Consider the following 13,029-nt stretch of genomic DNA (forward strand, 5'->3'; position numbering starts at 1 on the left):
TGTGTGTGAGAGAAAGACAGACAGACAGACAGAGAGACAGAGACAAAGAGAGAGATCAAATAAATTGCTCAAAGTTACTCAGTATAAAGAAGCAAAACTGGAATCAGAGTTCAAGAAATTTTACTTACAGAGTCCAAGCTTTCAACTATTCTACTACACTGTCTCAGAGAATTATTCTCAGTAAATGAGGAATGGAAAGAATCTCACCATCCAGTTCCTAATTTGTTTCTCAATCAATATCATTAAAGCCATTTAGAAGGAAGTTGAGGGTTCTAAAGAACAGTGTAAAAAAAAAAAATCACTGAAAGAAAAACTGTGGTCAAAAGATCTAAGGCTGACCATTCTGAGTGATTTGACTCACTACTACCCTGCTCTCTCCTCTCTCCTACATGGTGTCATAAATTCATATCAACTCCTCCTCTCTGATAACATCACCTCCATCTCAATGTCCTTGTTACCTTTTACCTAACTATTGTAACAGCCTCCTAACAGGTGACCTGTTCTTCTAATCCAATCAATTAATCTTTATAAAAACAATTGTGATGAGGCAACTTCGTAAAGAAAACATTAAAGCCTGACACAGTGGCTCATGAGCATAACTCCTGAACTCAGAACACCAAGGCAGAAGGGACTAACACAAATTCAAGACCAGCCCCAGTTAGTTCTCTCTCACCTTGGGCTATAAATGATACCTTGTCTTTAATAACAACAACAGCAAAAAAAAAAAAAAGGGGGGGCTGTCAAGATGGCTCAGGAATTAAGAGAGCTAGAGGCTTGGTTTGATTTCCAGAACTCACATAGTGGCTAAAAACCATCTGTTACTACAGTTCTAGTAGGTATCAAACACCCTCTCTGGCTTCAAAGGACACCAGGCATGTACTGTACATTGTATACCTCCCCAATTTTAATTAGTTTTTCAAAAAGATGAAAAAGAAAAAAATAGCACACAGTTGCCTACAGAGACCCAAATCCTTAGCATTCTGTTAAAGCCATCGGTATCTAGCACCATCCCAGGTTTTTCCTATCACTTACTAGTCCCATAATATGCATCATACATATGTGGTAATCGGACTGAACCTTTTCAAATATGCTTATGCTTTTCTACTGGCCCTCCTTTGTCCATCCTTTACTAGCCAACAAAGCTGTTGGCTCTCATGGTCTCAACTCTTCGAAGTTTTCTCCAACCCCCAACAATGAATGCAGCCTCTCATCAGAACTTCTAATGCTGACTTAGATTGCTCCAGTGGCATTTTCTCTCTCATACTATAGTTACTCTTGTAAACAGGAAGAGTAAAGACCTTGATTTTGCTCACTGCTGTAAAACTAGAAGCCCCGTGAGCAGAGTAAAAAGCTTGACAACATTTGTTAAAGGCCTGCACTTATTTAGTCTTGAGCAGACACAAAAGAAAAAAAAAAAAAGGTTCACAGAGCAACCAATACATATAAAGAAATAAACAAAACTTCAGAAAGTCTTTGATGAGGCTCACAATTTTCTCAAAATTCTATCACCTAAAGACGATTCTCTTCAGTGCTCTAGAAGCTAAGTGTTAACGACCATTTTACTTGACAGGGAATACTTCTAAAACTTCACATATATATTCTATGAGTCAGCAAAAGGATGAAAAAAGGCCACACCAGGTGCTACAATTTTAACAGGATCAATTTATACTTGCCAGTAATTTCTCAGACAACCTGGAACAAAGAAAATGTCTGCTTTCCCTAACTTTTAAAGGAAGTTAATATAGCTTGCAAAACTAATCAAAACAGAAACTGAAAGTTAAAATGTCTACAGCACTTATAACAGTATTAGTTAGCATTTCCAAGACCCGAAAGGTTGTTTTTTTGTTTTGTTTTAAGAAACACAATCACACAGCTGTGACTTTACAAAAACATCTGGCCTTCAACAGAAGACTAAAATAACTTGTTTTCAAATGTTTCTTTTCTTGGTCAAAAAGAATCAGCATATTACAACTCTTCTGAGAACCACTGTACATTCTAGTTTCTACAAAACCAGACTGCAGGCAATTTACCCGGCACAGCTGAAACTGCCTTCGCGCTTTTGAAGACAAAAAATGCACAGCACACCATGTGTTCCAACAAATTCATTCAATAGTGCCTGGTGGCTTTTTATTCAAGGCAGCTCATTTCACTTTCTTTTTTTTTTATTTTTTGAAAGCGGTCATACTTAGCGTGAAAAGGCGACCGCACAGCTGGTGTCCCCCCTAACCTCCTCCAGGTTAAAGGTCGGCGTCGGGACCTCTCTCCACCACCTGACCCAAGCACAAACCCCGGCTTCTCGCTTCCTCGGGGAGTCAGGACTACGGTGACTCAGCGGTAGGGCAAGTGAGCGGGATCCGCTCCAGTCCAGGTTGGGGAATCCCGCCTGGCGCCTCGGGAACCAGATTCCCCGGGTCCCGCCAGACTCGGGTTCCCGGAGCGCCCCATGACACTGCAGAACCAAGGCCGCGGCCCGGGCTCCGGGCCCGCCCACCCAAATCTAGACCCTGCTGCTTCCCGCCGTACGAACCTGTCGTACTCGGACCGAGTGAGGAACATAGCGAGGGCAGGAGGCGGCAGCGGTGGATACTTGGGGTTTTCAAGGGCCACACGACTCCAACTAGCACCCCAGTCAACCACACCGCCACAGCACCAAGGATCCTGCTCCCGTCTGCGCGTGCGCACGCGACCTTTTTAGCCCGCCTCCCGTGCCTTCCTTCTAGTGGCTGATTGAGATTCTCGCCGCGGTGATTGGGCCCACACGCTTCCTCGCCGGACCTGGGTTAACGCGGGGAGGGCGGGACCAAGGCGCCCTTCCGCTTTCCGTCTCCGGTGGTTGCTAAGGGCGCTGGGACTCCAGGCAAGCGGTGAGAGTGAACCTCTCAGCGGCGAGCGCGCCCCGAGACGGACAGCTCCGCAGGCCTCGGATGGATAGTTGGGTTGTCGGGACCGTGACGCGAGTCCCGCCAGCTCTGTGACTGCAGCCGGGGCCCGGCCGCGGGTCTCCTCCTCCTCGCGCCCGCAGACCCGGCTCTTAGCGCTCTTCCCGGGTCTGTGACAACCGGAACCGGCTTTACTGAGGACTTTGACTGGGGCAGAGATGGGTGCGCCTCGGTACAGAGTCTGCTCCCGCGCGCCCGGCGCTTCTGCCAGCCTAGCTTGTTGCTGAAAAAAGTTTAAAAAGTTGATAGGTTCTAGTCCGCAAGAAAGTTTTTCAAATTCTTGCATAGGTAAGGGTATTTTACCAGGTCTTCCCCGAATTCACACACCACCACCACCACCACCACCCTAGCTACTCAAATTTCAGATCCCCAGAGCTCAGGACTCGAGATTTAAATTAATCACTGCTTTTTCATGAAGAATGCGTACCTTCTTTTTGTGTGTGTGCTTCTTGTTTGCTTTTCCTAAGGGTAGAAAAAAGCAACTTGAGAGGTTTTTTTTTTTTTTTGAAACATTGTAAATGAATTATGTATCAAAGAAAGACGGGCGGTAAGAAGTCGTAGCTCTCTAGGAATGTAACTCGGTGGCCCCAGTCTGGAGGCGGAGGTGTCCTAGATGTGGGCTGGGGAAGGAGTAGTAAGAGTACAAAGTTAATACCTAGTGGAGATAATTGTTGTACAGCAGGTGGACGAGTTTATATCTTATACTTGAAAATTTCTAAGAAGGTAGATTTTAATCACTACCAAAAAAAAGGTAGGAGGTAGTGAATGTTTAGCTTAATCATGGTAATATACATATATGAAAACATCATTCTGGTGGCTAGAGAGACAGCTTAGCAGTTAAGAGCAACTTGTGCCCTTCCAAAGACCCAAATTTGGTTCTCAGCATCCATGGCAGGCTGCTCCTAACCACCTCTTTATTCCAGCTCTGGGGAATCCATTGCCTTTTTCTGGCCTCTGCTGGCTCTTACACCTCCCTCCTCCTGCCCCTCTCTCGTTCCAGCACTCAGGAGGCAGAGGTAGGAGAATCTCTGTGAGTTCAAGGCCAGCCAGGGCTATGCAAAGAGACCCTATCTCAAAAAAAAAAATCTTTTACACATTTTGTTTATTGTAAATGTAAGCAACTGCTGTTTGTTAGTCATACCGTAATAAAGGGGAAGGCATAGGAGAAAGAAAGAAACTGTGTAATGGGTTGTATTTGCCTGACAGGGAAATCTCTATTTCTTTGTTTTGTTTGTTTTTAGTACAGGTACTCACTTTTAGCCCACGCTGACCTAGAATTAACTATGTAACTCAGGTTGTCCTAGAACTCAAGGCAGTCTTCCTGCCTCGGACTCCCAATTCTGGGATTAAAGGTGTGCAATACCACATGCAGCTCCATTTATTTATTATTCATGTGCCGCTGGCCAAGTGCTCAAACTGTCCCAGCCATACTTACAGTTCCATCAGGCCCTGCATTAGGTTCATACATCACCAAGGCTTTTCAGCAGTAAGAGAGTTGTAGACATAAATGCCCGTTTTGGTTGTCAGTATCTGTTTTCCCACCATTTATTTGCTGGCTACACCCCCATGGGAATTTTAGTTTTGAAGTTCTAGCCAACCGGGTGTTTGTCATTAATAAACCTGAGGAGAAATTCTAAGAAACAGTCCTTGTATATCACTGAAAAGAGACTACTCATCTTTTGGTTTTCTTGTCAACTTTCTGACAAGATTTTTGTTCAAATTGTCAGTAGCTTTCTATTGAAAAACTGCTGGTTCTAAATTCCCCATACCTGCTGTTTAGAAATACTTTTACCATAGAGAATATGTGGGGATGAAAGGCGCTTACAGCCTCTCCTAATATCCAACGCAATGATAAATGTCTGTCTCGAACAATGTACCTCTATAGAGCACTATGCTTGTGCATATATACCAGCAATACAGGGGATTCATGGGTAGCTGGCTGTGGGTAAAAAAGGGAAAGCTGATTTTCTCTTAACCTCAGAGTGCAGGGAGAGACTCTGTCTCAAAACTAAAGTGGGGAGTAATAGAGGAAGACACAGATGTCAGAGGCTCTTAACTGTCAAGTGTCATGTGCTCACACACACACACACACACACACACACACACACACACACACACACACACAATCACATCATTTTTTACTGTAGCACTTCACAGAATGTTGCCTAGAATATTCAGTCAATACCTCTTTCATTAACAATTGAGCCAGGTGTCCTCCTCCCCACCACCCCCACCCCAGGAGCCAGAAGACAGACTGAAAGGTTCTTATTCTTCATAAGTAACATAAAAAAAAAAAGATCAGTCTGAATCCCAGGTGCTGAGCCCTAGATCATCAGGTCTGAAACTTGTAGGGGGTGGTAGTATGTGTATGGATCCAAGGAACACCAGTGAAATAATCTTACCCATGCAGAAGTTTGGTTTTTCTTACTTTTTTTTTTTATAGACCAGGAAAATGGGCTAGTGATAAAAGGCGCTGACCACCAATTCTGACAACCTGAGTTTGATCCCCAGGACCCTCATGGTTGAAGGAGAGAACCAGCCCCTGCAAATTTCCTCTGATCTCTACACAGACTGACTGGTCACTCTTTTTTTGTCTACGTGATACAACCTACAGTCACCAGGGAAGAGGAACCTCCACTGAAGAACTGCCTAGGTCAGACAGGCCTGTAGGCATGTCTGCAGAACTTTGTGTAAGCAGTCCCAAACTCTTTAGCCATGTGGACCTAGACTCATGAGCTTGTGAGTTAGCCAGCAGTTCCCCCATGCTTCTGCTCTATTATTATTTTTTGTTTTTTATTTTTTTGAGACAGGGTTTCTCTGTGGCTTTGGAGGCTGTCCTAGAACTAGCTCTTGTAGACAAGGCTGGTCTTGAACTCACAGAGATCCGCCTGCCTCTGCCTCTGCCTCCCAAGTGCTGGGATTGAAGGCGTGCACCACTAACACCCAGCTGCTTATGCTTCTAGTTCCTGCTTAAGTTTCTGCCCTAACTTCTCACAGTGATAGACTGTGACCTGGAAGTATTAGACAGATAAACCCTTTCCCCCACAAGTTTCTTTTGGCCAGAGTGTTTTATCACTACAACAGAGAGTGAACTAGAACACATTTCATGGCATTTGTGTCCACATACATGAAAAATAAATAAAATATAAATGTAAAAATAAAACCTACCAACCTTTCTCAACAGTAAGCCAGGCAGGTTGACTCACCCAACACGCTGGTTCTGTACACATCTCTGCCTCCAAAGAAGCCATTAAGAAGAATCCTAGTTTGGATTCTTTTTTTAAAAACCTATAATTACCCAACTTGCAAGTCTTTCTGCTATATGTAAACTAGAAATTCTTACTTCTTGTTTTGTTATTGTTTTGCTTTGATTTTGAGACAAGGTTTCTTTGTGTAGTCCTGGCTCTGTAGATCAGGGTGGCCTCAAACTCAGAGGTCCATCTGCCTCTACCTCTGAGTGCTAGGATTAAAGGTGTGCACCATCATACCCTGCAAAATGTTTACTTTCAAATAGCTTCTGGAAAGTGTATTACTGTTCCAATAGCTTTTGGTAAGACATACAGTAAAAGGGGGGTGCGGAATGTTTCTGAAAGTTAACCACAAAGAAATCCTCAGATTTTGCATGGTTTTAACAAGAGCAGAGAATGGGCACCTGGGCAGATAATGGGAGGATAGAGAGACTGCCTTTTAAAAGTAATTTTAAAACCTGGTATGGGTACTCAACCTATAATTCTTTCATTAGAAAGGCAGAGGAAGAAAGATCACTACAAGTTCAAGGTCAGCCAGATCTACATAGTGAGTTCTAGGCAATCAGAACTGTATAATGAGATCTGGTATCAAAAATCAAACAAAAAAGTTATCTAAAATTAGTTGAAGATAATATGTACAAATGTACATAACCTTTAAAAGAAGTGAAACTCTGAGACTGGAGAGGTAGTTCAATGGTTAAGAGCATTGACTGCTCTTCCAGAGGACCTGGGTTCAATTGCTAGCACCCTAATGGCAGCTCACAACTGTCTGTAATTCCAGTTCTAGGGGATCTGATACCTTCACACCAATGCACATAAGATAAATTTAAATAAATAATTTTAAAGAAAGAAATGAAACTCTGATATTTGCTACAACTCAAATGTTTATTGGTTGAGCACTTTTCCAGCATGCATAAGGTTCTGGGGTTTGACTCCAAACACTGCACAGAGAGGTGGGAAGAAAGGTAAGAAAAGAGTGCTAAGTGTAATAAGTGGTATTTCAAAAGCCAAATATATGATTCTACCTATATGAGGGACCTAGATAGTCAAGGTCGTAGAATGAATAGTGGTTACTGAGGGTAAGAAGGCAGAAATGAAGTCATAATTTAATGGGCACAGAGTTTTTTCCTTGAGGAAAAGTTCTAGAGATAGACGGTGGTGATGGTAATCCAACAACATGAATGTACTTAATACCACTGACACATACGTTTAAAAATTGTTATGTGGACAAATTCTGTCTTACATGCAGTTTAAAGTTAAAAAGGAAGTGACTGCAATGTGAGTCTTGTGAGGATCAGTACTCCACACAAGCTAGGACTATCTGGGAAAAGAAGACCTCAGCTGAGAAAATGTGTCCATCAGACTGGCCTGTTGGCAAGTCTATGGTACATTTTCTTGATTAATGGTTGATATGGAAGGACCCAGTCCAATATGGGTCCAGTTCTATCCCTGGTCAAGTGGCCCTAGGGTATATAAAGAAGCAAACTGATAAACTGCACTTCACTGTGATTTCTGCTTTTGTTCCTGCCCCTGGGTTCCCGCCTTGAGTTCCTACTCTGGCTTCTCCTCATGAAATACACCCTTTTCTTCCCAAGTTTCTTTTGGTCAAGGTGCTTTAACACAACAACCAAAAGGTAACTAGGAAAGTTAGGTATAACTTTGTAAGTGAAATACTGCAAGCTGAGAGTGTTGTTGCTTTGTGGAGAAATGTCATTTGACAGAGTTCTATGTTCATTCACAAAATGGGAGCTCTTAAACATTTTGGTGCTTTTTTGAACATTTTTGCAAAGAAAGGAAAGGGTTTCTTAAATGAAGGTTGTAATAATTATTTTATAGATATAGCACAAGATCTAAACTGTTATAATAAAGTATGATACTTTTCCAAGTATAGATTAGAAGTTTCCACTGGAAACAAATAATTTTTCTGAAGTCCATTGCCCAATAAATATCAAAGAAATAGAGTTATTTGTTAATAACACAGAATTACTTGGTGTCAGACATTCCTGGGCAAAATGCAGGAAATATGTGGGGAATTTTTTAAGTGATTTCAGATCAATTGAAGTCTCTTTGCTCTTCTTAAATATTATGTTCTGCAAATCCATCTGTCCACATTTATCTCTAGCAGCTACAATTTGTTATTTACATAAAAGACATTTTAGATTTGGCTGCTTCCCTGTATGAGATTTTTTTAACTTCAATAATTTCGTAGGAATATTTTAAAATAACCATTTTTAATGCAAGGATATTGGGAGTGTTATCTAGCTTTGATTCTCACAAGTGTCTCCAGAAATAGTAGTTGATGGTCCCAGCTGATGACTGAGCATAGCAGAAGAACTCTTATAAACCTGAGGCTCCTTGCTTTTGTTGTTTGAGGACAGATAACCAGTGTATATGCTGCCCAGTGCTATGCTATGTCTGCTATAGGAGTTGGGCTTGGATAATAGGCTGCATGCCAGTGCTTGCATTTTCTGTTCTCTTTCCTTTTATGTTATATAGATAATTTTCTCAATATTTATGTCTTAGAACTTGTGAAGTGAACTGAGTTCTCAAAATTTAACCCTAGTCCTCAGTACCTCAGAATGTGACTGTATTGGATATAGATAGGCCTTCAAAGGAGTCAGTTAGGGTGACCCCTGTACACACTGACTAACATCCTGATAAAGAGGAAATTTAGTGACACACAAAGAGTCACCAGGAATAGGTGCTCACAGAAGAACGGTTGTGTGAGTGTATACTGGGAAGATGGCTATCTGCAAACCATAAAGGTAAACAGCAGAAGAAACCCAACCCATCATTACCTTAACCTTGGACATGTAGCCTCCACAAAAAATTTCTGTTGTTCAAGCTACGGGCCCCATACTACTTGTTTTGGCAGCTTTTGGAAATTAGTACACATGTCAGATTCCAACTTGATATTTGCTTGTTGGTACACTCAGACTAACACAAGTGGTAGAAGAGATCCGGGAAAGCACAAGTTAAAGTTTAATGACTTTCACTCCTGCTAGCTAAAGAGGATGGCATGCTAAGTAGTATAGAAAGATGAGTAGTTCCCAGCACAAGGTGGTAACCCACTTGCTATAAAGGCTCTATCGTTGTTGACTTGGGAAAGGCTAGTAGAGGGAAAGACCTCGTAAGTGTAATTTCAGGAAAGTGGGGTTGTCTGGTTACTGATGCTAAGCAGACTCCAAAGAGGGATAATGGAAAAGCTGGAGTATCCTTTGGTGAATGATCAAGTTTGAAAAACTGAGGATCTATTTAGTAACTTACCGAGAGATTTTATCCTTGAAATTGAAGAGCTGACACAGATGAGCCACAGAGGTTCAGAGTTAAGCTCCTATTTGAAAAAGCCAGAGACACTGAAACAATGGGTCGGACATCTAAGTAGACATTCTTAAAGATACTTGATCTGCAGATCTCTGTGTGTTTTCAAAGATGGTTGATATTGTCTACCTGGCTAAAACAGCTGTAGTGAGAGTGACTACAGAGTCACAATCTCACAAAAACCACAGCAGTAGTCCCTACCTCCTCTCCTGGCTGCCAGATTTTGCTCCAAGCAAAACCCCACTGGGACCTGATAAAGGAGATTTGATATCACAGAGCTAAATGAGTTCACTAATGTGCAGAAAATAAGGGAATGTTCCAGAATTTAATTTTGAGGTTGCTTGATCAAAGAAACTGGTATATAAAACTAGACAGGATTCATTGACGTGGGGATACTTCTTCAGACATAGGATTTAACATGGACCAGGGAATGAAAGTCACTGTTACAGTTGTCATAGAAGCCTAGAGAAATTATGGTCAATGCTGAACAAAGTAGAAATATAGTGAGTTGCCCCAATACCTCCCAGAGGAATAAATAGAAATGTAGGAAATTTTGCTGTGCAAGAATCAGTGCTTCACAGAATCATTGTTTCACAAAAGAGTCCAAAAGAAACACCATTTACAAAGGCCACTAAAAATGTCCTGGTAAAATGGGAACAGTATCACTAAGGTCTCTGCTGTACTGGGCTAACAACTGGAGAATCCCTGACAGGACTTGGACTCATTCATAATTATGGGAATGATATCACTCCATTGTCCATATAATGGAGGCCAGATGGTGCTATTTAGTCACCAGATTCTATGAGGTCCAATTACCATAAAGACCAATAAGATCTGGCAAGAGAAACAGAGTAGAAATGTCCAAGGGATCCTGGTGTTTGTTAAAGACCATCACCCCCCACTTTGGCCATATTTTCCAGTACAGTTTTATATTGAAAGTGTCAGAGGTGTGAAAAGATACACTTTGGAGCTTGTGGTGCCCACTTTTGTGCTAATTTGACTGGGCCATTGAGTTCTCAGATTCTTTGATCAAAGACTATTAATCTAGGTAAGTCTGTGAGGATCTTTCTGAATAAGGTTAACATTTGAATTAGTAGACTATTGAAGGGAGTACTTTGCCTTCCTTCTGCCATGAGCCTTGGCCCACCAGTGAAAAATCTGAACAAAAAGATGGATAAGAGGGAGCTCCTGCCTGTCTGCTTAAGGAAAGACATTGTGTTTTCTGGCCTTTAGACATAAACTGAAACATCCACTTGTTGTGGGGTAATCTTCTTGTACACTCTAAAGATGCGTTTCTGCCTTCTGATTGGTTTAACAAGGAGCTGGATAGCCAGTAACTAACTAGGCTGGAGAGAACAGGCAGGACTTCCGGGCAGAGAGAAACTCAGGGTCAGAATCTAGATGTGGCAGAGACACCAACAAAATTCAGATCAAGTTGGATGTATGGTACAAATGAGAAGTAACCAAGCTATGTGGCAGAATGTAGATTGGTAGAAACAGGTTATTTTGAGTTATAAGGGCTAGTTGGAAAATAGCCAAGCTTTCATACTTAATATTAAGTCTCCATGTCCTTACTTGGGGGCTGGAGATCCAAAGATCGTCTGACAAGAAAGCTAGCTACATAAGGTCTTCTTGATTCTCAGGATTTCCAGCCTTCAGACTCAGACTTAAGCCATTGGCCCTCCCAGTTCTTGTGCATTTAGACTGTAATCAATTATACTTTGCTTCTCCTGGGTTCCATCTTGTTGACTACAGATCTTAGGATTCATCAGCCTCCATAGTCTCATGAGGCAGTTGTTTTCTCAATCTCTGTCCCTCTTCCTCTCCTTCCCCCTTTCTCTTTTGAGGGGCTAGGAGTCAGTCAGATCCTTGGTAGGTCCAAAGACAGGAAAGAGGCTCTAGGAAGATTAATGTATGCTTCACTTGACATTTAAGATGGCTGGCTTCTGGGTTAACCACTCTTTCTCAGGCATTTGTTACAGTAATGAAGACTTAGTAAAATTGGAGACTAACTCTGGGCCCTAATATAGCACTATTACTCATTATTACCCTGGGCCATATTAATGACAGGTAGACTACATTGGGTTGCTCTTTATTCAGGAGTGGACAGTGGTCCCTTTTCATAGTAGTAATTGCCTGTTTTGGGTATTGGTTCTCTTTTCCTACCTACAAATCTTCAGGTAGAACTGTTAACAAAACCCCCACTGTCAGGCAGCTTATGGTATACCCAATCCACAAGCTTGGAACACTGTGAAGCAGATGTTTGCTTTAGGATAAAAGAGCTGAGATGCAAGAGTCAGCCCATGGAGTCCACTGGTCATATTATACCACACAAGAGGCTTGCCTCTAGAGTGATTTTATTATGGTGAAACTGAAGGGCTGTTCAAAGACAACTCTGAATTAGGATGTGTAATACATATTATGACCCAAGTGAGAAAAGGAGACATGCCCACTAACCAAGGATTGGATACCGGAACAGCCCCAATTACCTTTCCTACCAAAGACCACAATTTCCAATATCCCAAATCTGGGCTTGACCTCAATAGGACTACATTCTAATTAGGAAACACAGCAAGTGTCCAGTTGAGCTACAAGCCTCGACTGCTGCAGGGGCACTCTAGACTCCTTAAGTCCAGAGACCAGTTAGTAAAAAGAGGTGTCACTATCACGACAGAAATAACTGACTCTGACCAGTAGAAGGACACAGACCTGCTCAAAGCCTAGGCAATGCATTTAGATAACTCCTGTTATTCCTATTGTATCTGGGTGAGCTCGTGGAATAAATATGACCAAAGAAGATGGGAATTGTTATGAGTTAAGATTTGAATCATATCACCATACAGCTAACCAAGACCTACCAAGGCGATACTAAGGGTGAGAGGAATTTAGAGTGGATCCTAGAGGAGAGGAAGCCAGCATCAGCTGTGTCATCTAAAATCAATTGTTTTAGTTAATACCACTAACTTTGCTCTAGAAGTTTCGGTAAGGAGAAATCTATGGGAACATGGAAAAGCTTCTCAAAACCTTCATGATGGAGTAGATCTGTGGGTAGTGACTGTGATGCAGATGAAAATAGTCTGTTCAGATTGTGGGGTCACCGGTGATTGATTAACCTAGATGCTGATTTTTCAGGATCCATCCAGTGTGTTTGCAATTGAGACCCTGCTTCCTATTGAGCTATTCCTAGCCAATGACAACATGGTAGATCACCAAAGCATGCTCATTCCTGCAGGACTTAGAACCCATCTCGTCTGAGTTGGTTAGGAACTACACATAAGATTTAGATTTCAGAGGGGTATTTGAAGAAAGTAATAGCAATCTTTCTATTTTAATGTATTTTATTATTTAGTTGAGAATTTCCTAAAATATATTTTGATCATATTCACCCCTACTCCTCCTCTAACTCCTTTCACCACCACCCTCTTTCCTCACTCTCCCAATCTCATGTCTTCTTTTTCCTTTCCTTTCCTTTCTTTCTTTCTTTCTTTCTTTCTTTCTTTCTTTCTTTCTTTTTTAAACTT

The 13,029-nt window shown here is 41.8% G+C and overlaps 1 protein-coding gene across 1 annotated transcript in view; it reads right to left on the reverse strand.

Moving 5' to 3' along the window:
• Positions 1 to 2,685, reverse strand: part of Psma5 (proteasome 20S subunit alpha 5) — a 28,692-nt gene extending 26,007 nt beyond the window's left edge. The window contains exon 1 of the mRNA XM_027395490.2: positions 2,528 to 2,685. Within this exon, the coding sequence (XP_027251291.1) occupies positions 2,528 to 2,556 (29 nt within the window). The 5' untranslated portion in view covers positions 2,557 to 2,685. The remainder of the gene's footprint in view (positions 1 to 2,527) is intronic.
• Between the last annotated feature and the right edge of the window lie 10,344 nt (positions 2,686 to 13,029).

This window comes from Cricetulus griseus (genome assembly GCF_003668045.3).
Source record: "Cricetulus griseus strain 17A/GY chromosome 1 unlocalized genomic scaffold, alternate assembly CriGri-PICRH-1.0 chr1_0, whole genome shotgun sequence".
NCBI classification, from domain to species: Eukaryota; Metazoa; Chordata; class Mammalia; order Rodentia; family Cricetidae; genus Cricetulus; species Cricetulus griseus.